The sequence below is a fragment of the Thalassophryne amazonica genome, chromosome 13, assembly GCF_902500255.1.
Source record: "Thalassophryne amazonica chromosome 13, fThaAma1.1, whole genome shotgun sequence".
NCBI classification, from domain to species: domain Eukaryota; kingdom Metazoa; phylum Chordata; class Actinopteri; order Batrachoidiformes; family Batrachoididae; genus Thalassophryne; species Thalassophryne amazonica.
The window spans coordinates 500425-528362 of NC_047115.1; the positions used below are offsets into that span (position 1 = coordinate 500425).

At 40.7% G+C, this 27938-nt stretch overlaps 1 protein-coding gene across 1 annotated transcript in view; it reads left to right on the plus strand.

The window, feature by feature from the left end:
* hectd2 (HECT domain containing 2) overlaps window positions 1–27938 on the plus strand; it is a 106232-nt gene that overhangs the window by 19941 nt on the left and 58353 nt on the right. Inside the window, exons 3-11 of the mRNA XM_034184460.1 lie at window positions 4940–5078; window positions 5264–5366; window positions 7565–7654; window positions 7979–8043; window positions 14854–14899; window positions 23352–23461; window positions 25044–25192; window positions 26774–26897; window positions 27272–27368. Coding sequence (XP_034040351.1) covers window positions 4940–5078; window positions 5264–5366; window positions 7565–7654; window positions 7979–8043; window positions 14854–14899; window positions 23352–23461; window positions 25044–25192; window positions 26774–26897; window positions 27272–27368 — 923 coding nt within the window. The remainder of the gene's footprint in view (window positions 1–4939; window positions 5079–5263; window positions 5367–7564; window positions 7655–7978; window positions 8044–14853; window positions 14900–23351; window positions 23462–25043; window positions 25193–26773; window positions 26898–27271; window positions 27369–27938) is intronic.

Below are 27938 nucleotides of genomic sequence, written 5' to 3' on the forward strand. Positions count from 1 at the left end.
AACTCGATTGTACTCAGAGCACATACCTGTGCCAGGGCTGTTTAGGTGCTCTGACCTGATCTGTAGTGCAAGTAGGGGGCACTGTTGTGCGATGGTAGACAAAATAACTCAAAATCAAATTGATAACTCTTTTGCCCGTATCCTGCTTCATCTGAAAATTGAATTCAAATTTCTTTTTCTTTTTTTGACAAACAAATGAAGGTTTCCTTGGCGGCAGTAACTCGGAGTTGCACTCAGAGCGCTCGTACCACCTCCCCAGTCATAACGACCAAACATCATGTAGATGTCCTGTTTCTGTTCTCCATCCTGTCGTTCCATCGTACCTCTGAGCTCAAGTCCCACAATGCCACTGGCTTGCTGGTGACTGTTGTCACCGTGGTGATGGAGATAATGGATGCTAAATATAAACAGAGTGGATGATGGCGAGCAGCGCGTGAGGACGGATGAACACCTCACTGTTCGATGACACGCTGATTGTGCATCTTGCTTCATTTTACTTTTACTAACCCTATCCTTAACCCTGTTTTTATTCAAGCACTTTTACTCAAACACGTTATTTCAGTATAAATATTTTTGTGTGTGTGCCGCTTTATTCAACTCTTCACAAAAAAAAAAACAAAGAAAAAAACAAAGTTAATTTCGAAAGATCAATCTAAGATTTTAGGTTGTTTCACTTTGGACTGTGCTTCAACTTCTGATTGGCTGCTTTAAGCTCCGCCTGTTTACCAGTTTGATTGGCAGCACATTATCTCAAAAACACATGAACATGTTTTTGTCACCCTACATTTAAAAAATACTTTATTTTAGCTTAAAAAAATCATATTCAGGCTGCCTTTTAATTTTAAGTTGACTGAAGTTGCAAAGATTCAACTTTTGCAACAAACTGATGTTTTTTCCTGTCAAAGTTACGAACACCTGAGCTGAGGTTCATGTTGAGTGACAGTTTTTAAAAATGATTCACAGCATGAAATATAAACCAGGTTAGAACCGTAACCCTGATCCGAACCCTGACCCTAAACCCTAACCCTGACACTAACCCTAACACTAACCCTGACACTAACCCCTGACCCCAACTCCTGACCCTAAGCCCTAACCCCAACTCCTGACCCTAAACCCTGACTCTAACTCCTGACCCTAAACCCTGACCCTAAGCCCTAACCCCAACTCCTGACCCTAAACCCTGACTCTAACTCCTGACCCTAAACCCTGACACTAACCCCTAACCCCAACTCCTGACCCTAAACCCTGACCCTAACTCCTGACCCTGAACCCTAACCCCAACTCCTGACCCTAAACCCTGACACTAACCCCTAACCCCAACTCCTGACCCTAACTCCTGACCCTAAACCCTGACTCTAACCACTCACCCTAAACATGACACTAACCCCTGACCCTAACTCCTGACCCTAAACCCTGACACTAACCACTGACCCTAACCCTGACACTAACCCTAATCCGAACCCTGACCCTAATCACTGACCCTAAACCCTGACACTAACCATTGACCCTAACCACTGACCCTAAACCCTAACCCTGAGCCTAACCCTAACCCCCTAACCCTAATCCGGACCCTGACCCTAATCACTGACCCTAAACCCTGACACTAACCACTGACCCTAACTCCTGACCCTAAACCCTAACCCTAACTCCTGACCCTAAACCGTGACACTAACCACTGACCCTAAAACCTAACCCTGACACTAACCATTGACCCTAACCCTGACACTAACCCTAATGACCCTAAACCCTGACACTAACCATTGACCCTAACCACTGGCCCTAAACCCTAACCCTGACACTAACCCTGATCCGGACCCTGGCTCTAATCAATGACCCTAAACCCTGACACTAACCTCTGATCCTTACTCCTGACCCTAAACCCAGACCCTAACTCCTGACCCCAACTCCTGACCCTAAACCCTGACCCTAACTCCTGACCCTAAACCCTGACCCTAACTCAAGGGAGATAGAGTATCTCGTCAATAGTTTTACATCCTCATTGAAGACAACTTTGGATGCTGTAGCTCCTCTGAAAAAGAGAGCTTTAAATCAGAAGTGTCTGACTCCGTGGTATAACTCACAAACTCGTAGCTTAAAGCAGATAACCCGTAAGTTGGAGAGGAAATGGCGTCTCACTAATTTAGAAGATCTTCACTTAGCCTGGAAAAAGAGTCTGTTGCTCTATAAAAAAGCCCTCCGTAAAGCTAGGACATCTTTCTACTCATCACTAATTGAAGAAAATAAGAACAACCCCAGGTTTCTTTTCAGCACTGTAGCCAGGCTGACAAAGAGTCAGAGCTCTATTGAGCTGAGTATTCCATTAACTTTAACTAGTAATGACTTCATGACTTTCTTTGCTAACAAAATTTTAACTATTAGAGAAAAAATTACTCATAACCATCCCAAAGACGTATCGTTATCTTTGGCTGCTTTCAGTGATGCCGGTATTTGGTTAGACTCTTTCTCTCCGATTGTTCTGTCTGAGTTATTTTCATTAGTTACTTCATCCAAACCATCAACATGTTTATTAGACCCCATTCCTACCAGGCTGCTCAAGGAAGCCCTACCATTATTTAATGCTTCGATATTAAATATGATCAATCTATCTTTGTTAGTTGGCTATGTACCACAGGCTTTTAAGGTGGCAGTAATTAAACCATTACTTAAAAAGCCATCACTTGACCCAGCTATCTTAGCTAATTATAGGCCAATCTCCAACCTTCCTTTTCTCTCAAAAATTCTTGAAAGGGTAGTTGTAAAACAGCTAACTGATCATCTGCAGAGGAATGGTCTATTTGAAGAGTTTCAGTCAGGTTTTAGAATTCATCATAGTACAGAAACAGCATTAGTGAAGGTTACAAATGATCTTCTTATGGCCTCGGACAGTGGACTCATCTCTGTGCTTGTTCTGTTAGACCTCAGTGCTGCTTTTGATACTGTTGACCATAAAATTTTATTACAGAGATTAGAGCATGCCATAGGTATTAAAGGCACTGCGCTGCGGTGGTTTGAATCATATTTGTCTAATAGATTACAATTTGTTCATGTAAATGGGGAATCTTCTTCACAGACTAAAGTTAATTATGGAGTTCCACAAGGTTCTGTGCTAGGACCAATTTTATTCACTTTATACATGCTTCCCTTAGGCAGTATTATTAGACGGTATTGCTTAAATTTTCATTGTTACGCAGATGATACCCAGCTTTATCTATCCATGAAGCCAGAGGACACACACCAATTAGCTAAACTGCAGGATTGTCTTACAGACATAAAGACATGGATGACCTCTAATTTCCTGCTTTTAAACTCAGATAAAACTGAATTTATTGTACTTGGCCCCACAAATCTTAGAAACATGGTGTCTAACCAGATCCTTACTCTGGATGGCATTACCCTGACCTCTAGTAATACTGTGAGAAATCTTGGAGTCATTTTTGATCAGGATATGTCATTCAAAGCGCATATTAAACAAATATGTAGGACTGCTTTTTTGCATTTACGCAATATCTCTAAAATCAGAAAGGTCTTGTCTCAGAGTGATGCTGAAAAACTAATTCATGCATTTATTTCCTCTAGGCTGGACTATTGTAATTCATTATTATCAGGTTGTCCTAAAAGTTCCCTAAAAAGCCTTCAGTTAATTCAAAATGCTGCAGCTAGAGTACTGACGGGGACTAGAAGGAGAGAGCATATCTCACCCATATTGGCCTCTCTTCATTGGCTTCCTGTTAATTCTAGAATAGAATTTAAAATTCTTCTTCTTACTTATAAGGTTTTGAATAATCAGGTCCCATCTTATCTTAGGGACCTCGTAGTACCATATCACCCCAATAGAGCGCTTCGCTCTCAGACTGCAGGCTTACTTGTAGTTCCTAGGGTTTGAAAGAGTAGAATGGGAGGCAGAGCCTTCAGCTTTCAGGCTCCTCTCCTGTGGAACCAGCTCCCAATTCAGATCAGGGAGACAGACACCCTCTCTACTTTTATGATTAGGCTTAAAACTTTCCTTTTTGCTAAAGCTTATAGTTAGGGCTGGATCAGGTGACCCTGAACCATCCCTTAGTTATGCTGCTATAGACGTAGACTGCTGGGGGGTTCCCATGATGCACTGTTTCTTTCTCTTTTTGCTCTGTATGCACCACTCTGCATTTAATCATTAGTGATCGATCTCTGCTCCCCTCCACAGCATGTCTTTTTCCTGATTCTCTCCCTCAGCCCCAACCAGTCCCAGCAGAAGACTGCCCCTCCCTGAGCCTGGTTCTGCTGGAGGTTTCTTCCTGTTAAAAGGGAGTTTTTCCTTCCCACTGTAGCCAAGTGCTTGCTCACAGGGGGTCGTTTTGACCGTTGGGGTTTTACATAATTATTGTATGGCCTTGCCTTACAATATAAAGCGCCTTGGGGCAACTGTTGTGATTTGGCGCTATATAAAAAAATTGATTGATTGATTGATTGAACTCCTGACCCTAAACCCTGACACTAAACCATGACCCCAACTCCTGACCCTAAACCCTGACCCTAACTCCTGACCCTAAACCCTGACACTAACCACTGACCCTAAACCCTGACACTAACCCCTGACCCCAACTCCTGACCCTAAACCCTGACACTAAACCCTGACCCCAACTCCTGACCCTAAACCCTGACCCTAACTCCTGACCCTAAACCCTGACACTAACCACTGACCCTAAACCCTGACACTAACCCCTGACCCCAATTCCTGACCCTAAACCCTGACACTAAACCCTGACCCCAACTCCTGACCCTAAACCCTGACCCTAACTCTTGGCCCTAAACCATTGACCCTAACCACTGAACCTAAACCCTAATCCTGACATGAACCACTGACCCTAAGCCCTTACCCTAAACCCTGACTGTAACCTGTGAGCCTAACCCCTGACTCTAACCACCTGCATCTTTGATGTTCTGTGTGTCTCTCATGCAGGGAGCGAACTGCCGCCAATCTGTAGCGATGTCCGTCAGAAGCAGCGGATCTCCATCGACACGCTGCCACCGGAGGTCAAAGCTCCGTTCCCCTCTGACCCCATCATCCCATTGCGCACCAAAACCACCAAAGAGTTCCAGTGAGTCCATCAGCCAAAATCAGGAAAACCAAAAATAGATACTGTTGAACCTTGATGCTGTTCTCAGGCTGATCCACATCCGGATCATCGACTACATGTTACGGACTCCTTCAGCCACAGCACCAGACACACCACCAAACCCTGTCCAGGTTTTTAGTAAGTCAAAGTCTGTCACGTGTTTGCAGGGAGGACATGGAGCGAGCCGTCCAATCAGGGGACTGGAGGGAGGTCCGGGAGTTTTACCTGACCACCTTCGACTCTTTCATCGAAATCAACGCTGCCTTCAAGGTGAGACACAAATACGCCGTTAAAAACATCCCAACCTCACCGGGGCATTTGGTCACTTTTTGTGCAAAATAAAAACAACAAAATTCGGGCATATTTAGGTGAAAATTAAACAAAAAAAAAAAACTTTTTAAAAATTATGCACTTTAATGCGGAAGGTAAAAATCTCTACATGATATTAATTCAAGAAAAATATAAAAGAAATAATCCACTAATATACCAGAAAAGGTGTTTTTTTTTTTAGACCATGTTTTCCTTGACCTTTCACATTTGACCAAACTACTCTAAACCTTGATCACCTCCACGTATCTATCCAAGTCATAGTCCCACCAAGTTTGAAGAAAATCCATCCACCTGTTTTTGAGTTATCTCATCCAAAATCAGTAAAAACAGCACCGTGCTTTCCGGTAATCATGACAATTTTTGAAAATTTCCTTAATTAGGGCCCGAGTAGGCAACGTCCTACGAGGACCCTATTGTAATTGCACTGTTTATTATTATTATTATTATTATTATTTATTATTATTATTATTATTATTGCCACTTTTGAAATCGAAATTTCGGCCTCTTCCCATGCTCAAAAACTCACCAAACTTTCCAAAGTCGTCCGGCCAGATCCGAAATTCGATATTTTAGGGGCGTCACACATGATCGCAGAAAAATCGCGAAATAGCGCCCCCTAGAAATTATCAAAAACCCCTCCACATTGGGCTTTTTTCGTCGTAGCCTCACGAAATTCAGTACACATATTTACCATGCCAGGATGCACGAAAAAGTCTCTTACTGTCATGGTGAAATATCGACAGGAAGTCGGCCATTTTGATTTTAAGTTTCAATTTTGAGCAAATTTTTGCCATTTTTGGCCATTTCCACTACTTACATTTGAACAAACTCGTCCTAGGGATTTTATCCGATCGTCTTCAAATTTGGTCAAAATCATCACAACACAATGGTGATCAAAAGTTATCAAAAGATTCTAATTAAGTCAAAAGACGTGGCTGCTAGGGGTCGTCAAACTTTGGCGAGCTTTTCGGAGCACGCCATTTCACTTCAAACGGCTGTCACACCCACATACTTCATCGTAGATCCTTCAAACTTGCTGAACATGATGAGGGCTCCGCCCTGAACGTCTACATATCTTAAGTTCCCACCTGCGCCATAGCGCCCCCCGGTGGTGGCGGGAAATGTCCTATTTTTACTTTAAGAGGTCCTGATGTCAAATACTTAACCCAATCAACTTCATTCCACTTTTAAAACATGCAGAACAAATTGGTGAACGTAGGTGATGAACGCCGTGAAGTTACGAGTAACGGCATCTGTGTGGTGGCATACCGAATATCGCCCCTTCGCCATGAAATTACGTTCTTCCTTTTGACGGCTTTAATTTTGTCATATCATCATGAAAATTGATACACAGGTCAAGCATGACAACCTCCTACAATTCATAGGGGCGTCGCCCATGGGCGGGGCAAAGTGCCTCAATAGCGCCCCCTTGAAAATTTCAAAAACCCCTCCCCATAGGGTTTTTTTGGACTAGGGAGATGAAAAATTGGTACACGTGTGACTTGCATAGACGTACAAAAAAGTCTCTTGCACCATGAGTCTACTCCAAACAGGAAGTCGGCCATTTTGAATTTTCTTCTCATTTTGAAATGATTTCCACATGTTGTATTTGAATGAACTCCTCCTAGGGATTTTGACCTATGCACTTTAAATTTCTTTGACAACATCCAAAGATGATACTGACCCAAAGTTATTGAAAGCTTTTCTCTATGTTGAAGGGTGTGGCCGCTATGGTGCTGCCATTTTGACCCTTTGCCATGGAACATCAAGTCATGATAACTCCTTCATGCTTTGCCTGATTGACTTGAAACTTCACATGTATGATGACAGTTGGCCCCTGAACACACCCAGCCCCTCTGTTTGTACACTGAGCGCCCCCTAGTGGATGAACAATCAACATGTCATAACTCCTTGATGCATTGTGTGATTTCTTTACAATTTTAACTGTGTGATGAGTGGTTACCCCTGCATGCACATGCCCACATGTGGTCACAAGGGCACCCACTGGCCTGGGTAGGCCGTCGCGTGGAACGAGGGCCCGTATATGACTGCTTGCAGTCCTGGTTTGAATTTGAATTTCTAGTTCAACAAAGGGAAACGTCCTGTTGTTTCTCTCTCTCTCTTTCTTTCTTTCCCAGCGGGAGGCAAACGGATCTTTTAACACTGTAGACGACTCTGGAGTCAACACCAAGTTTGTCAACACGGTTTATGATGCTCTGCTCAGCACCGTAAGAACTTGAACGCACAAAGAGACGTACCCTCACCATCAGTGACATGTTTGGAAACACTTATTTAAATCTCTGTTTAAAATTCTCTGCTTTAATGTTTTTTATGGAGTTCCTTGACTTCTTTAAGTATCACTGGAGGGAGGAGGGGGTGGTTCTCCTTCATGAACCACAAGTTTGACTGTATTGATGAGTGAACATGGCAACAAATCTGATCATGTTTTTCTCAATGATTAGTTTTTATTTATGATGTCTGTTGACAAAATTAACTCTGTGTCCAGAAAATTGTGTCTTTGCTGAAGACTGTAAATGTCTCTGTGTGTTCAGCCGCAGGACATCCAGAAGTCGGTGCTGAAGGGGATCATCAACAGCCTGCTGCGGGAGTGGAAAGGGTACGAATTCCTCTGATGACTGATATCCGTTCTTTAAGACAGGCTGCTTAGACCCTGTTCAGACTGCGGTTAACAATCCGGCTCAAGATGGATAGGTTTTATCTGAATCTGATTGGTGCAAAGCAGATTTAAACCAGATTGTTTTCTGTCTGGCTCAACTTCTCAGCTGTGGTGTGAGCTGGATTTTTGAGCTAGATTTCAGTGGGGTTTGAGCTAGATTTGAGTGGGGTTTGAGCTAGATTTCAGTGGGGTTTGAGCTAGATTTCATTTGGGTTTGAGCAAGATTTGAGTGGGGTTTGAGCTAGATTTCAGTGGGGTTTGAGCTGGATTTGAGCGAGGATTGAGTGGGATTTGAGCAGGGTTTTGGCTGGGTTTGAGCTGGATTTGAGCAGGGTTCACAGAGGCCTGAATGCAGATGTGGCTAGAATCCTGCTAGTTTGGGAATTATGAAGTCAAATTTCCACACTATGTCCACATGCCCACAGTGTCTTCGCCACCAATGCTCCATAATGAAAACAAGCTTCTTTTCCTGCAGTGCCATCTCCTCACACACACACACACACACACACACACACACACACACACACACACACACACACACACACACACACACACACACACACACACGCTCATTCAGATGTCAGCATCAGAAAACCCATTGTAGCGGTCATGAGGTACTGACATATTTCAACAATAACGAAATGGACAATAATTTATTTTGTTGTATAACCAGGCAGCTCTCTGCACTTAAAAATTCCACTTCTCGCTGTCCATTTGTCCTGCTTATTAAACATAAAACTAGAGCACCGCGCTAGTACAGCGCAAACCTCCGCCAACACTAGTTTCCAATTTGGAAAAATTTTCAAGGTCAAAGTCTTGTTAGAAGTGGCTTTTCATAAGCTAAAATATAATACAAAATGTAGATCAAAAGGGTTTTCAATGTTAAAATCAAATATCCGCTAAATCCACAATAGGGATCAGATGCGGATCCAGCTTAGTCTATTCACTGAGAGTGTCAGTTTGCACATCATTGTCACAAATGAGAGTGATTGATGCACTTTTGTTTAAAATGTAATGTAAATGTACATCAAATGATCTCTGGAGCTGTGCGAGGTCCCCTCCTGCTTCAAACGCTCCACTATTATCCCAGTCCCAAAGAAACCATCCATAACAGGACAAAATGACTACCGGCCCATCACCCTGACATCTGTAGTCATGAAGTCTTTTGAATGGCTGGTGTTGAGCCACCTGAAGGATATCACAGGATCCCCGCTGGACCCCCTGCTGTTTGCCTACCAGGCAAACAGGTGCGTTGAGGATGCAGTCAGCATGGGACTGCATTACATCCTGCAGCACCTGGACTCAGCAGAGATGTACATGAGGATCCTGTTTGTGGAATTCAGCTCTGTGTTCAACACCATCATCCCCAGCATTCTCCACAAAAACTCTCTAACCTCTCTGTACCAGGTCCCATCTGTCAGTGGATCTTCAACTTCCTGACGGACAAGACACAGCAGGTGAGGCTGGGGAGCATCACATCCAGCACACAGACAATCAGCACTGGCGCCCCTCAGGGGTGTGTGCTCTCCCCACTGCTCTTCTCCCTCTACACAAATGACTGCACCTCAGGGAACCCCTCTGTTAAACTCCTGAAGTTTGCAGACGACACCACCATCATTGGTCTCATCCAAGATGATGATTAAGCTGCATACAGACAGGAGGTGTTACAGTTGGCCCTCTGGTGTGTTCAGAACAACCTGGAGCTGAACCCGCTGTGGAGATGATACTAGACTTCAGGAGGAACACACCATCACCCCCCCCCCCACCCCCACCCCATGACCTCTCACACCCTGGACTCACCCTGTTTAAACTCCTCCCCTCTGGTCAACGTTACGGAGCTCTGTACCTCAGAACAACCAGACACAGGAGCAGTTTCTTTCCACAGGCCATCGCACTGATGAACAACTTAACCTGCCAAAATACTCACTCATTCATATACCTCATGTACAACCTCAGTCTGTTTGTCTGTTTCTCCTTTGCACACATTTTTACTGCACATTTTATTTGCACCTTTTTACTGTGAATTATTAAGTGTTTAGTGTATATTTATACATGTTGATGCAGGGAGAGTACAGCTCAAACCGGAGCCAAATTCCTTGTATTCCTTTTGATACTTTATGATTAAAGGCTATTCTGAATCTGATTTTCAATGTTAAATTCAAAGGTCCACAGAATCCACAACCCGGATCAGATCCAGATCAAACTTTTTCAGATGATAGTGAGTGCCAGTCTGCACATCACATTCAAAGATGAGAGTGACTTGGGCATATTTGATTAAGATATAATGTAAAATATTTGTAAAATGGGGTTTTCAATGTTAAATTTAAATGGGCACAAAATCTGTAATCTGGATCAGATCCGAATCGAACTTTATCAGTTGATAAAGGATACCATCCTATATGAAATCAATCAATCAATCAATCAACTTTTTTCTTATATAGCGCCAAATCACAACAAACAGTTTCCCCAAGGCGCTCTATATTGTAAGGCAAGGCCATACAATAATTATGAAAAACCCCAACGGTCAAAACGACCCCCTATGAGCAAGCACTTGGCTACAGTGGGAAGGAAAAACTCCCTTTTAACAGGAAGAAACCTCCAGCAGAACCAGGCTCAGGGAGGGGCAGTCTTCTGCTGAGACTGGTTGGGGCTGAGGGAAAGAACCAGGAAAAAGACATGCTGTGAAGGGGGGCAGAGATCGATCACTAATGATTAAATGCAGAGTGATGCATACGGAGCAAAAAGAGAAAGAAACAGTGCATCATGGGAACCCCCCCACAGTCTACGTCTAAAGCAGCATAACCAAGGGATGGTCCAGGGTCACCTGATCCAGCCCTAACTATAAGCCTTAGCGAAAAGGAAAGTTTTAAGCCTAATCTTAAAAGTAGAGAGGGTATCTGTCTCCCTGATCTGAATTGGGAGCTGGTTCCACAGGAGAGGAGCCTGAAAGCTGAAGGCTCTGCCTCCCATTCTACTCTTACAAACCCTAGGAACTACAAGTAAGCCTGCAGTCTGAGAGCGAAGCGCTCTAATGGGGTAATATGGTACTACGAGGTCCCTAAGATAAGATGGGACCTGATTTTTCAAAACCTTATAAGTAAGAAGAAGAATTTTAAATTCTATTCTAGAATTAACAGGAAGCCAATGAAGAGAGGCCAACACGGGTGAGATATGCTCTCTCCTGCTAGTCCCCGTCAGTACTCTAGCTGCAGCATTCTGAACCAACTGAAGGCTTCTTAGGGAACTTTTAGGACAACCTGATAATAATGAATTACAATAGTCCAGCCTAGAGGAAATAAATGCATGAATTAATTTTTCAGCATCACTCTGAGACAAGACCTTTCTGATTTTAGAGATATTGCGTAAATGCAAAAAGGCAGTCCTACATATTTGTTTAATATGCGCTTTGAATGACATATCCTGATCAAAAATGACTCCAAGATTTCTCACAGTATTACTAGAGGTCAGGGTAATGCCATCCAGAGTAAGGATCTGGTTAGACACCATGTTTCTAAGATTTGTGGGGCCAAGAACAATAACTTCAGTTTTATCTGAGTTTAAAAGCAGGAAATTAGAGGTCATCCATGTCTTTATGTCTGTAAGACAATCCTGCAGTTTAGCTAATTGGTGTGTATCCTCTGGCTTCATGGATAGATAAAGCTGGGTATCATCTGCGTAACAATGAAAATTTAAGCAATACCGTCTAATAATACTGCCTAAGGGAAGCATGTATAAAGTGAATAAAATTGGTCCTAGCACAGAACCTTGTGGAACTCCATAATTAACTTTAGTCTGTGAAGAAGATTCCCCATTTACATGAACAAACTGTAATCTATTAGACAAATATGATTCAAACCACCGCAGCGCAGTGCCTTTAATACCTATGACATGCTCTAATCTCTGTAATAAAATTTTATGGTCAACAGTATCAAAAGCAGCACTGAGGTCCAACAAAACAAGCACAGAGATAAGTCCACTGTCCGAAGCCATAAGAAGATCATTTGTAACCTTCACTAATGCTGTTTCTGTACTATGATGAATTCTAAAACCTGACTGAAACTCTTCAAATAGACCATTCCTCTGCAGGTGATCAGTTAGCTGTTTTACAACTACCCTCTCAAGAATCTTTGAGAGAAAAGGAAGGTTGGAGATTGGCCTATAATTAGCTAAGATAGCTGGGTCAAGTGATGGCTTTTTAAGTAATGGTTTAATTACTGCCACCTTAAAAGCCTGTGGTACATAGCCAACTAACAAAGATAGATTGATCATATTTAAGATCGAAGCATTAAATAATGGTAGGGCTTCCTTGAGCAGCCTGGTAGGAATGGGGTCTAATAAACATGTTGATGGTTTGGATGAAGTAACTAATGAAAATAACTCAGACAGAACAATCGGAGAGAAAGAGTCTAACCAAATACCGCCATCACTGAAAGCAGCCAAAGATAACGATACATCTTTGGGATGGTTATGAGTAATTTTTTCTCTAATAGTCAAAATTTTGTTAGCAGAGAAAGTCATGAAGTCATTACTAGTTAAAGTTAATGGAATACTCAGCTCAATAGAGCTCTGACTCTTTGTCAGCCTGGCTACAGTGCTGAAAAGAAACCTGGGGTTGTTCTTATTTTCTTCAATTAGTGATGAGTAGAAAGATGTCCTAGCTTTACGGAGGGCTTTTTTATAGAGCAACAAACTCTTTTTCCAGGCTAAGTGAAGATCTTCTAAATTAGTGAGACGCCATTTCCTCTCCAACTTACGGGTTATCTGCTTTAAGCTACGAGTTTGTGAGTTATACCACAGAGTCAGACACTTCTGATTTAAAGCTCTCTTTTTCAGAGGAGCTACAACATCCAAGGTTGTCTTCAATGAGGATGTAAAACTATTGACGAGATACTCTATCTCACTTACAGAGTTTAGGTAGCTACTCTGCACTGTGTTGGTATATGGCATTAGAGAACATAAAGAAGGAATCATATCCTTAAACCTAGTTACAGCGCTTTCTGAAAGACTTCTAGTGTAATGAAACTTATTCCCCACTGCTGGGTAGTCCATCAGGGTAAATGTAAATGTTATTAAAAAATGATCAGACAGAAGGGAGTTTTCAGGGAATACTGTTAAGTCTTCTATTTCCATACCATAAGTCAGAACAAGATCTAAGATATGATTAAAGTGGTAGGTGGACTCATTTACTTTTTGAGCAAAGCCAATAGAGTCTAATAATAGATTAAATGCAGTGTTGAGGCTGTCATTCTCAGCATCTGTGTGGATGTTAAAATCGCCCACTATAATTATCTTATCTGAGCTAAGCACTAAGTCAGACAAAAGGTCTGAAAATTCACAGAGAAACTTACAGTAACGACCAGGTGGACGATAGATAATAACAAATAAAACTGTTTTTTGGGACTTCCAATTTGGATGGACAAGACTAAGAGACAAGCTTTCAAATGAATTAAAGCTCTGTCTAGGTTTTTGATTAATTAATAAGCTGGAATGGAAGATTGCTGCTAATACAAAGAAATCTGATTTTTTTGACAGCGTTATAAATTTTTGAAAATTCATTCAATGTTGAAGATCAGTGTTTTCCTTGACCTTTGACCTATGACCTTGAAAATTTCATTAGTTCAGGATAATCAAGATATGAATCTTCAATAAAATGTCATAATGATATATGAAAAATTGTGGGCTCCATGCTGTTCACAAGCAGACAGACAAACTTCATTGGTGGAGGAAACATCCACTTTATCCTTTTTGCTCTGGTAAGCAGCTAAAGTTAAACATTTCTAACTTTAACCATTGTGGTGCATGGCTGCTATGGTAAGAGCCAGAGGTGGCGGCTGGCTGTTTTGTCTTTAACGAGGAGGAAAAACGAAGAGCGAGAGCTGGATTATTTAAGTGCAGAGAGTCGCCCGGTTTTAAACACATAAACAATGTGTGTGATTTTACAGAAAGGAATTCATTTTGAATTAATTGAGAATAAATTTGTAACCTCACAAATAGTTAACTTTTTAAGATCGAATGAGCCGAATTTGAAAAAATATTCTGAACACTATCGAGGTAGAAGGCGATCTGGATTGAATCTGGCCAACTGCAGTGTGAACAGGATCTTACAGGCTACTCAACAGTCCAGAGGGGAATTTGTGGAAAATTACATCAGTTTGAATTAAAATAAATACAAAGCAAATCACTTGTGAGCTGCTAAATGATGTTCTAATTGTGCTTTTAATTAGCTTGTGTTCGTGTGTGTCACCTGGAATTCGGCCGACACCTGCCGTGATTCCACACATTTTGCATGAAATTCCTGCTTCGTGTGCACATTGACCAAACTTCGCAATATGTGTGAAGGGGCCCTTAAATATGACACTGTGGAATAGTTAAAAAAAAAAAAAAAACAACCAAAAAAACAAGTGTTTTCCATTTGTAATTTTTATCTTTATTTTTTTAGCATTAATCTCCCGCTCACAGCATCAGAAATCGTAGTTTCGCTGCCCGATGATCTTCAAACCGGATCAGACGCGTTTACAGTTTGCTGCTTCTCAGTCAACAAGATAAACTGAGTGTCACACAGTCGGTGTAATATCGCCCCTTAGTGGCCTAAATGTGTTTTGTAGACTTAAAGCTGGTTTTATTGTGATGTGTTATTTGGTCACAATTTGTCTGTCATCAGTTTTTGTACCGTTTTGATGACAGTAACCAGGATGTGTTTTCCCGCCATGAGTCTCTGAGTGTCTCTGAATCTGGACTTTTTGTTTTCAGGCCGCGGACTAAAGATGACCTGCGAGCTTATTTCATCCTGGTTCAGGTGAGATTTTAAAACCTGGACACACATCTGGCATCATCAATCAATAAATATATTGATCTATTAATTAATTGAATGCTGTTGTTTTTTCCTCACATCTTCATCATAACTTTTATCTTTGTTTCTTAATTTGTAAATTGCTCAAATTATTTCTCTGTTTTTTGGAGTTTCTCCTGTAAGTTTCTTCAGTTTTTAGTTTTGGGTCTTTACAATCCGTCAGAACTCGGCAGTGGATCCCAAGTGGTTTTTGCTCCGTCAGACACAAATGAGCCAAATCTCTGCTCATTTCATATTTGACATTTGTGGACTTCAAAAGTTCTCACTGACATGAAGTCCATAGTGTTAATCCAAACCCACATCCTATAATCTGAAACTGTAAAAAATAAGAAATGGTCAAAAGTTGTTTTCTACAACCCAAACCGGTCCTTACGATTCTGAAACCAATTATTTTATAAATGTCCTCATTCATAACCTCTGCCAACGAAGTTAGGAGGAGGTTATGTTTTCACCTCTGTTTGTTTGTTTGTTTGTGAGCAGCCTTTAGCAGACAATTTTTCATGTATCGTTATGAAATTTTTACAGAGTATTCACATCCTGATAGGCAAGAACTGATTCAATTTTCAAGGTCATAGGTCAAAATCAGGAAAAATCTATGAATATCGGAAAAATCCTTATCCTTTAAAATTGAACGAATTTTCAGAAATTCATAACTCTGTCAAAAAAGATCAGATGAGAGTGTTTTATGCAGGATGGTATCCTTTACCAACTGACAAAGTTCGATCTGAATCATTTGGGCATTGATCAGTCAGAGCTGCGTCAGTCACAGTCAGTCAGAGCTGCGTGTCGTCAGAGTGAGCTGCAAAAGGTTTGTACCTGAGTTTTCAGAGGTGGTGTTTGTAGTTGCCATCTGCCACGCCGGTGTTTGCCAACCCGGACAGTGGGAATACCACCTCAACCGGCAACTTAGCCCCGCGACTGGACAGCAACAACGTCCGAGGCCCGCTCAACGTGGTGAATTCACTGAGGCCGCGCGCTGCGTCATTAGAGCCGCGCGTCACGAGTGCCGCTTCCCCGAGGCCTCGTGCAGCCACCGCGGATCCATCAGCGCGGAAACACTGAGGCCGCGCGGCACCAGCGCAGTGCAGATCCATCCCGGTGACAAACAACGCAGGCTGTTAACATCGGCGATCGACAAGCTGCTCATAAGCCGACCATGGGGCCTAAGAAGGTTCTGACAGCGGAGGAAGGTGACGATATTAAAAAATCTCTGGACTTTCTATCAGAGGAGATTTCTGTTGTGAAGCAGCAACAGAAATCAATCATGGATCTGGTGGAGGAGGTGAAGGCATTACGGCTCCAGAACGCCGAGAAAGACCGGCATCTGGTGCAGCTGGAAAATAGAGTGGCTGAATTGGAGCAGTACACCAGAATCAACGACGTCATCATCACAGGTCTTCACATCAAACCACGGTCCTACGCACGGGCGGTAACAGATGAGAGCGGAGGGGAGCCCAGTGAACAGGAGGTCAGCTCTGTGGAAAAACAGGTTGCTGATTTCCTCCTATCTAAAGGTATAGAAATGGATTTAAATAACATTGAAGCGTGCCACCCTCTGCCCCGGAGAAATGACGGTGATAAACGAACCGTCATCATGAGATTCATCAACAGAAAACACAAAACAGCACTGTTAAAACAAGGAAGAAAACTGAAAGGGACAAACGTATTCATCAATGAACATCTCACCAAACGGAATGCCGACATCGCCAGGAAAGCACGCTTCTTGAAGAAACAGGGAAAAATCCAGCACACATGGACTTCAAACTGTAAAATATTCATCAAACTGAACGGATCACCAGAACAAGCAAAAGTCATGGCAATAAGGAACATCGAGGAGCTGGACAAATATGAACAATAGTGTTTCTTAAAGCGAGGATCTGGACAGATATGACCAATAAGGTATGAGGACACAAACACATCACAACACCATGACACAGACCAGAGGAACCTATTCATCTACTACCTATTCATCTACATCTGGAGACAAGAAGGATATAACTCAAAGGATTGCTGATCATGGAAAAGTAGAACTGAGAACATTTAAATACACAGACCACAATGTACTGGACTTGGAGCACGATATAGACCCGGACAATAATTTCTTCTCAAATATCAATGACAGTTGTTGCTATTATACAGATGAACAGTTTAATCGGATCATTAGAACGGATAACAAATTATCAGTAATCCATTTCAACAGCAGAAGTCTATATGCAAACTTTAACAACATTAAAGAATATTTAAGTCAGTTTAAAAAAATATTTAACATAATTGCTATATCAGAAACATGGATCAATGAAGATAAAGGAATGGATTTTGAACTGGATGGATATGAATTTAATTGTGTAAACAGAAAAAATAAGAGTGGAGGAGGAGTGGCTGTGTATGTGGATAAGAACATGGATTATAAAATAGTAGACAATATGACAACTGTGATCGATAACTTATTAGAATGTATAACTATTGAAATATGTGAAGAAAAAAGCAAAAATGTATTAGTCAGCTGTATATATAGAGCACCAGGATCTAGTATTGAAACATTCACTGACTGTATGGAAAAAACGTTCTCAAAAACTAATCAAAAAACTGTGTTCATTTGTGGTGACTTAAATATTGATCTGCTCAATCCAAATAAGCATAAAATAACAGATGAATTTATCAGTATAATGTACAGTATGAGTTTATATCCAAAAATCACCAGGCCAAGCAGAATTACATCCCATAGTGCCACCTTAATTGATAATATATTCAGCAATGATATTGAGAATAACACTGTGAGTGGATTATTAATCAATGACATTAGTGATCATCTACCAGTTTTCATCGTTTATAATAGAAACCATCGGCGGAATCAGCCAGAGGAGAAAATAAAATACAGGCGAGTGCGGACAGAGGAAAACATGAACACACTAAAGAAGGATTTACAGGAGCAAAACTGGGAAAAGGTATACAGTGAAAGTGATGTTGATAGTGCATATGAAACTTTTTTACAAATATTTACATCATTATATGATAAAAATTGTCCAATTAAACAAGACTACAGAAAACAAAAAATCCAAGCTCGACCATGGATGACGAAAGGGTTACGAAATGCATGTAATAAGAAAAATACACTGTATAGAGAATTCATAAAACTAAAGACTAAAGAGGCAGAAAATAGATATAAGAAATACAAAAATAGATTAACTAATATTATACGGGTATGTAGGAAGGAATATTATAGTAACATATTATATAATAACAAAAACAATATTAAAGGAATATGGGATATATTAAATAGCATTATCAAAAATGGTAATAAAAAACAGAGTTACCCTCAGTATTTCATTGATAATAATGTCAAGAAGGAAAATAAGGATGAGGTAGTCAACGGTTTTAATAATTTTTTTGTAACTATTGGACCAAGCTTGGCAGAAAAAATTCCCGATTCCCAACCTGAGGATTGGGATAATAATCTCATAGAAAGAAATCCCTGTTCAATGTTCCTCACAGCAGTGGATGGAAAAGAAATTATAGACATTGTGAATAATTGTAAATATAAAACATCTACCGATTTAAATGAAATTGATATGGTGGTGGTAAAACAGGTCATTGAATGGATTGTAGAACCATTAACATACATCTGTAACTTATCATTTCAAACCGGTAAATTTCCCAATCAAATGAAAATAGCTAAGGTTGTGCCGCTGTATAAGACTGGGGATAGACACCACTTCACAAATTATAGACCTGTTTCTTTGCTTCCACAATTTTCCAAATTATTAGAAAAGTTATTCAATAATAGATTAGACAAATTCATAAATAAACATAAATTACTTACTGATAGTCAATATGGATTCAGAGCACATAGTTCAACATCACTTGCATTAACAGAATCAGTTGAGGAGATTACAAACGCCATAGACCACAAATTACATTCAGTTGGAATATTTATAGACCTTAAAAAGGCTTTTGATACAATTAATCATGACATATTAATCAATAAACTTGAACAGTATGGGATTAGGGGGTTGGTGTTGCACTGGGTGAGAAGCTACTTAAGTAACAGAAAACAGTTTGTGAAGTTGGGGGAATATACATCATCATGCTTGGACAATGCTTGTGGCGTCCCACAGGGGTCAGTATTGGGTCCAAAACTGTTTCTAATTTATATAAATGATATTGTCAATGTTTCCAAAATATTAAAATTAGTATTATTTGCAGATGACACAAGCATTTTTTGTTCAGGGGGGGATTTGCAGGAGTTACTGAGGAGGATCAGTATAGAAATGGGAAAATTGAAAATATGGTTTGACAGAAATAAATTATCATTAAACTTAAGTAAAACAAAATACATGTTATTTGGCTATTGTAATACAGACATACAGGTTCAGTTACAAGTCGAGGGGGTAGATATTGAAAGGGTACATGAAAATAAGTTTCTGGGGGTGATAATAGATGATAAGATAAACTGGAAGACTCATATAAAACATATACAAAGTAAACTGTCAAGAAGCATTTCAGTTCTAAACAAAGCGAAACATATTCTGGACCACAACTCACTCCGCATTCTTTACTGCTCACTGGTTTTACCATATTTACAGTACTGTGCAGAGGTATGGGGTAATACTTATAAAGGTACAACACAATCACTATCAGTAATGCAGAAAAGAGCTATAAGAATTATTCATAATACTGGCTATAGAGATCATACAAATCCACTATTTTTACAATCCAAATTCTTAAAATTCACAGACTTGGTTCATTTTCAAACAGTACAAATTGTGTATAAAGCAATAAACAATTTACTTCCAGCAAATATTAAAAATATGTTTTTTAACAGATCAGGGGATTACAGTCTGAGGGGGAAATTTAATTTAAAGCATCAGTGGGCACGAACAACATTAAAAGGTTTCTGTATTTCTGTCTGTGGGGTGAGGATGTGGAACAGATTGGGAGTGGGGCTCAAGCAATGTCCAAGCATGAACCAGTTCAAACAGCGGTACAAAAATATGTTTTTTTCTGGGTATAGGGAGGAGGAAGGGTAATGAGGGTTAGGGTGTTTTTGTTGTTTGCTTCGGCTTGTAAATATATAGTATTTTGTATGTAAGTAGGTATGTGTAGGTGTATATTTATGTGTGTGTATATATATGTATATATATATATATTGATATCGGTTTAGGTGTGTAGGAATTTATGTGTATATGTGGCAAAGGGTATTACTGGTTGTGGGGAAGAAGGGGTAGGGATAAATAAGCTGATGCTTCACCCTACCCCTTTTCGGACATGTTGGGTACACAGTAGGAACTTTTTTGTTGTTGTCTTTACTGATCTATCTTGTAATTGTTGTTGTATCAAATGTTCGAAATAAACAGTTTTCATTCATTCATTCATTCATTCATTCATTCATTCATTCATTCATTCAATCTGATCCAGATTACAGATCAGATTTTGTGACCATTCAAATTTAATATTGAGAACCCCATTTAATGTATATTTCACATTATATCTTAATCAAACATGCTCCAATCACTCTTATATTTGAAAGTGATGTGCAGACTGTCACTCACTATCACCTGACAAAGTTTGGTCCAGATCTATTCAGGATTATGGATTTTGTGGCCATTTGAATTTAATATTAAAAAGCCCATTAAGTGTACATTTTGCGTAATATCTCAATCAAACGTGCCTCAGTCACTCTCATTGTTCTGTTCTGGATTCACCTACACCACCAAAATTGGATGGAGGTTCCAATTTTATACCTATTTGTCGACTAGTTATCATTTGGAAACCAAGTGCCAAAAACAGTGACAAATTGTGCATAGCAGAGATAAACAATGTTCTGTGGAAATTATCTGGAAAAAAAAAATCAGAAACCAAAAAAGTTGAAAAACAAAACAAAAAAACCTGACAACACCACACAAAAAAATCTTTGATTCAAGTGCATGAAAAAAATACAGTGGGGAAAATAAGTATTTGACCCCCTGTCAGTTTTGTAGGTTTTCCCATCTACAAAGAATCAAGAGGTCTGTAATTTTTATCGTAGGTACAATTCAACTGTGAGAGACAGAATCTAAAAAAAAATCTGGAAATCACAATGTATAATTTTTTAAATAATTTATTTGTATGTTACTGCTGCAAATAAGTATTTGAACACCTGTGAAAATCAATGTTAATATTTGGTACAGTAGCATTTGTCTGCCATTACAGAGGTCAAATGTTTCCTGTAGTTTTTCACCAGGTTTTCACACACTGCAGCAGGGATTTTGGTCCACTCCTCCATACAGATCGTCTACAAATCTTTCAGGTTTGGAGTTTTACCTCCCTCCAAAGATTTTCTATTGAGTTCAGGTCTGCAGACTGGCCAGGCCACTCCAGGACCTTGAAATGCTTCTTACGGAGCCCCTCCTTAGTTGCCCTGGCTGTGTGTTTGGGGTCATTGTCATGCTGAAGACCCAGCCATGACCCATCTTCAATGCTCTTACTGAGGGAAGGAGGTTGTTTGCCAAAATCTCACAATACATGACCCCATCCATCCTCCCTTCAATATGGTGCAGTCGTCCTGTCCCCTTTGCAGAAGAGCACCCCCAGAGTATGATGTTTCCACCCCCATGCTTCACGGTTGGGATGGTTTTCTTGGGGTTGTTCTCATCCTCTAAACATGGTAAGTGGAGTTGATTCCAAAAAGCTCTATTCTGGTCTCATCTGACCACATGACCTTCTCCCATGCCTCCTCTGGATCATCCAGATGGTCACTGATGAACTTCAAACGGGCCTGGACATGTGCTGGCTTGAGCAGGGGGACCTTGCTGCCCTGCAGGATTTTAAACCATGACATCATCATGTGTTACTAATGTAATCTTTGTGACTGTGGTCCCAGCTCTCTTCAGGTCACTGACCAGGTCTTCCTGTGTAGTTCTGAGCTTTCTCAGAATCATCCTTACCCCACAAAGTGAAATCTTGCATGGAATCCCAGACTGAGTGAGATTGACAGTCATCTTGTGTTTCTTCCACTTTCTAATAAATAATCATAACAGTTGTTGTCTTCTACCAAGCTGCTTGCCTGTTGTCCTGTAGTCCATCCCAGCCTTGTGCAGGTCTACAGTTTTGTCCCTGGTGTCCTTAGACAGCTCTTTGGTCTTGGCTATGGTGGACAGGTTGGAGTGTGATTGATTGAGTGTGTGAACAGGTGTCTTTTATACAGGTAACAAGTTCAAACAGGTGCAATTAATACAGGTAAAGAGTGCAGAATAAGAGGGCTTCTTAAAGACAAACTAACAGGTCTGTGTGAGACAGAATTCTCGCTGCTTGGTAGGTGTTCAAATACTTATTTTATGCAAAAAAATGCAAATTAATTATTTAAAAATCACACAATGTGATTTTCTGGATTTTGTTTTTTTTTTTTGTTTTGTTTTTTTTTTAGATTCTGTCTCTCACAGTTGAAGTGAACCTACAATAAAAATTACAGACCTCTTGATTCTTTGTAGGTGAGAAAATCTGCAAAACTGACAGGGGGTTATTTTCCCTAATGTATATCCTCCTGACATTTGATCACATCTAATTTAGCTTATGAAAACACACTTCTAACAGGACTTTGACCTTGAACATGTTTTCCAAGGTAAACATTTGTGGAATTGGAAACTAGTGTTGGCGGAGGTTTGGGCTGTATGAGCGCGATGCTCTAGTGTTTAAAATATAATTAGTAATTACTTTAAAACAATTGTTACACTTAAAATACTGAATTTACAAAAAGATATATTTTAGAATTTCTTATATTTTGAAATGTCCTTATTTTGTTTAATTACTTTGTCAAACATTGTTATTTGAAATAAAGCTTCAGTTTCCAGTTTTTATCACCTCCCACTTCTGTAAAATTACTTATTTTTATAAATTTCTTTGTTCTTCACATTAATCTTCTTATTTTAGTTACTTTAATTAAAATGTTCGCATTTCACAGGAGGTTTTCATTTCCAAAAAAAGTCAACACTTTGTAAATGTTAGCAATTAAAAAATGTTAACATTCCGGTCTTCATCTTCCAAACTTATCTTTCTAAAAATTCTTCAATCTGCAAAACCACCGGTTTCCCAAGTGTTATGAAATTTTTAAATCTGGACTCATTCTCATTCCATAAACTGTTCTGTCTCAAATGTGTTCAAACACACCCTCATATAAAAAATTATTTAAATTTAAATACATTTAAATAAATAATCAATTTCTATAACCGTCCTCAAGTTAAAATAAAGGTTTTATTAAAGCCCCGCCCTCAGCCTGATGTTCAAAACATTCCTCAGTTGTGACTCTTTGAGTTTTGGATTGTTGTTGGACTTTGTGATTTTGTGATGTCACATGTTATCACCTCAGTCAATAACTCGCTGATGAATAAAGTCTTGAATACCAACTGAATGTGTGTGTTTGTAGAACCCACAGTATTCTAACACCAGCACCTACGTGATCTACGCTCACCTGCTGCGGCAAATAGCAGCGCTGTCTGAAGCCGACCATCACTTCCTGGTTCACTGGCTCAAAAAGTAAGTTAATGAGTCACTGTTTTGTCTTAACGACTTTTTTCTATTGATTTCATCCTAAATCGTTTTTCACAGCTGCAGATTTTAACCAGCAGAGCTGGACTTTGGTGGCCACCAGTCCTCTGCTTTGGTGGGTTCTAGGCATAGGCTTTTCTGGGTTCCAGACCTAGACTTTGGTGGCCACCAGTCCTCTGCTTTGGTGGGTTCTAGGCATAGGCTTTTCTTGGTTCCAGACCTAGACTTTCACAGCCATCAGACCTAAGCTTTGATGTGCTCCAGGCATAGGATTTGATGAGTTCCAGACCTAGAGTTTGGTGGTCATCAGACATCAGTTATTGTGAGTTCCAGATCTAGGGTTTGGTCTGCTCCGGAGCTAGACTTTGGTGGACACCAGACACAGACTCTGTTAATGAAAGACAATGCAAAAAAAAAAAAAAAAAATTTAATCAAAATGCAAGTTCAGCCACATCTGCTCCTAATTCCCATTATCCATCCAGCAGGTGGCAGTGTGCATCAAGTGGCACATAGATCTCTGATGCATTTCATAACAAAACATATGTGTTTTTTTATGTTGAACCAGCTCATCCTCGTTATATTCCTTGTTAATACAGAGACTTATGTGGTGATGGCATTCATTCTTTTTGAGTTATCATTTTTACAACCTGGACCACACACACTCATTTATTTTTCTATCTGTTTATTCTCTCACTGCATTTTACAGGGTGTGTGCCTCAGATTATCCAAAATCAAGGGGAAAAAATGGATTTCAAATTCAATTTATTTTTATTTATACAGAACCAAATCACAACAAAGCTGCCACAAAGCGCTTCACACAAGTAAGTTCTAACCTTACCAACCTCCAGAGCAAGAACACAGGTGACAGTGATAAGAAAAAACTCCCTCTGATGATTTGAGGAAGAAACCTCAAGCAGACCAGACTCAAATGGGTGACCCTTTCTTTGGCCATGATACAGACACAAGAGACAATACAGGAAATTATACAGGAGATTTTGGGAGTCCATGCTAGTGCACAAGACGGGAGGGTTGCAGAAGACAAACACCCACACCCATCTGTGGATGGAGCCGCACCTCAAACAGAGAGAAAAAACACAATCAGGCAGCAGAAAGACAACAAACACAGTATAATTTGTCAGCATTAAACAACAAGAAAAACAGAAGAAATACTAAGGTGATCGCCGGCCACGAGCCCTAAACTAACAGACCCAGACTTTAGATAAAGTTTCATTATTTTCCTCCTTATTTATGTATGTCCTCTTGACAAAATGTTTGTTATGACATTGTTAATGTGTATTTCATCTAAACACACAAACTAAAGAGATGAAGCTGAAGCTTCTGTTGTCTCTCAGAGAAATCAGGAAGAACTCATCCTGTCTGCTGCCATGCTTCATAAACCATTTACTCCAAATTATAAGTTGTCTTTTGGTTCTGCTCAGTTCCAGAAACCATAATTTTTTTGCTCTCTCTCTCTCTTTATTTCGAGCGTCTATTTTTGTGGGTGTGTTGATCTCAGCCTGCGCTCTGATTGGCTCCTGACCCTGTTAACTGATATGAACTTGTGTGTCAGGCTCTCGGCGCGGCGCTTCAGGCAGCTGGTGGAGCGCCTCCTGCAGTTCATCTCCACTCGTCTGTTTCCGGCAGAACCTGACGAGCTGCCTCCTCTGGCCAAGTGCTCCTGGTGGATCCCGTCTGCGACCAAAGTGCTGAGTCTGTTCAGTGAGTGATGCATTCAGTGACCTCAGGAAAGACTTCAGCTTTATTTTCCTCTGTGATGGTGCACATGTGGCTTGGGTGTCGTGCACATGTTGTCTGTTTAAAATAGTACAACAGCGTCACTTGGTGTCAGTGGCAGATCCAGCGGGGGGTTGAGGGGGGCTCAAACCCCCACTGAGCCGCGGAGCAAAGGTGTGATAAAATATAGGGATGATCTTGCATAAACAAGATTGCTGAGCGCTGCTCATTTGACTGAAGTCAGCATCCACAGACAAAAAGCACACACTCACATCTTCAACCACTTACTCTAACTAAGGGTCACGGTGGGCTGGAGCCTATCCCAGCAGCCAGATAGCTTGAGGCGGGTTCACCCTGGACAGGACGCCAGTCTGTCTCAGGGTCACATACAGACAAACAAACGCAGTCACACCTATGGACAATTTAAAGTCTCCAGTCCACCGAACCTGCATGTTTTTGGAAATATGGGAGGAAACCCACACAAACACAGGGAGAACATGCAAACTCCACGCAGGAAGGCCACAGCTGGGAATTGAACCCATGACCTTCTTGCTGTGAGGTAACAGTGCTAGTGTGGAGGGCATGCCCCTGCACCTGTGTGCTTTCAGTAGACCTAACCAAGCCCCCCCACCCCATTTCAGCTACAGCCAGAGCCGACCCTTAACGTGCACATCAGAGAGAAGCAGCGTTCCCGTTGGATCATATGCCACTCAGTCTGCTGCCAGAAAAACGGCAGAAAACCAGTGAATGAGTGTAAAAAGTGGGTGGGACTGAAATGTCTTCCAGCTGAAAAACTTAAACCTCAGCTCATAATAGTTTTCTTAATAAATTTTAAATTCATGAATAAATTTCATTCAAATTTCAAGTACACATCTGTGCATCTGTCACGTGGAGGTTTCTGGACTACCTCTCAGCAGTCGCTGGGCTGAACTGCTCAAAATGTGACACACAGATTTGGATGGAGGTGGACCAGAGCATACCTCATTATCGTCCTGAGCCGACCTTTTCTGGCCTGGGAACACCTCAGGGTCCCAGAGTCAGAGGTGGTTAATGTGACCCGGGAAAGGGATGTTTGGGTTCCCCTGGTGGAGCTGTTGTCCCCACGACCTGATCCTGGATAAGTGGTTGAAGATGTATCCATCTCAAACTGAATATGTTTTTTGGACACAGGGTCCTATTTTCGTGTGGTGAAGAAGAAACTGAAATGGGAAGCAAAGGTTTGAACTTTGCCCCTTAATCTTGGTCCCAACCATCACAATGAGGAATGCTTAGTACCCAAGAATGATGTTTGTGGGTACAACCTCCCAAATGTCATGTTTGAGAGTGTGAGGAGGTCAGGCCGGATCTTCACGTTGAGGTTTTCCTGGATTTGGTTAAACATTAAAATCCTCAGGTGTCCATTTGCACCCAGACCCATGTGATGATGGAGCACACATGTTCTCACACAGGATCTCAGGTTCCTCCAGGAGTATCTTAGGAATGTAACTTGGTGGAAGGACCAGATGGTCAGGAGATGTTTACGGTCTTCTTGTTACACATTTTCAAAGTATTTCTTCTCCTTTTCAGATGCGGCCAACAGTGTCTCGTCTCCTCCCATCATGCCTTTCACTGACTTCTACAACATCACTCTGGAGCACATTGACTTCATGGACGAGTATCGGACCTGGCAGAACTACGGCAGCTCAAACAAGTCAGATAATTCTTCATTTGTCTGTCTTTTCCTCGTAGTGAATGCTTTGACAGTGTTGAGTTTTCTCGCCACAGTGTTAGAATCTGTCCTTCTTTCAAAGAAAGCCGCAATTGTATCGATCACGGATGAGTTCTGTTTGTCAAAGTGTTAAAGAAACCAAACCTACGATGTCGAAACCAAGAAAATTACATTTCCAAAGCTACAGTGCCATCGTGTAGTGCTTTGATAGAAGTACAAATGAGTCAAAATGACTTATCGGCTCTGCAGAACAAAATGTTCAATACCAGAATTTTTTTGTTTGTTTGTTTCTTTTTCTGTAATTTCGGAGTAACTTGTTTTAATTTTGAAGGTTTCATTCATGTCGTCATCTGCAGGTTTTCATTCTGTCAGTTTCCATTCATTCTGTCGACGGTGGTGAAGAAAGCTATCATCCAAAAAGACTCTGAGCAACAGATGATCAGCCAGGCCAGGGTGAGAAACAGAGCCAGACAACTGAGCCAAACCCAGAACCTGAACCCAAACCCTGAACCTAAAACCAAACCCAGAACACAAACACAGAGCCAGAACCAGAACCTAAATCCAAACCCAGAACTGAAACCTGAAAACAGGACCAGAACCAAAATCCAAACTCTGAACTGAAATCCAAACCCTAAAACTAAATCCAAACCCAGAACACAAACACAGAGCCAGAACCAGAACCAAAATCCAAACCCTAAAAATAATCCAAACCCAGAACCTGAACCGAAATACAGAACCAGAACCTAAACCCAAAACCTGACCTTAAATCCAATTCTAACTATAAACAATCAAACAGTCCTTTTGAAGAAGTGAGATTTGGACTCTCTGTCCACGGTTCAAACTACACCTGGTTTCAGGCCTCATCCCCTCGTGGCTGGTTTGGTTTTGTCTCAGTAAATGCTCATTTGACTTTTATTTGTCCTGAAACTCTACAGATTTAAAGCCTTACGCATGCACACATATGCAGATGATTGCGAAACTGAGACTGACAGGGGACCGGTTCTGTTTTTTTGTTGTGTGTGA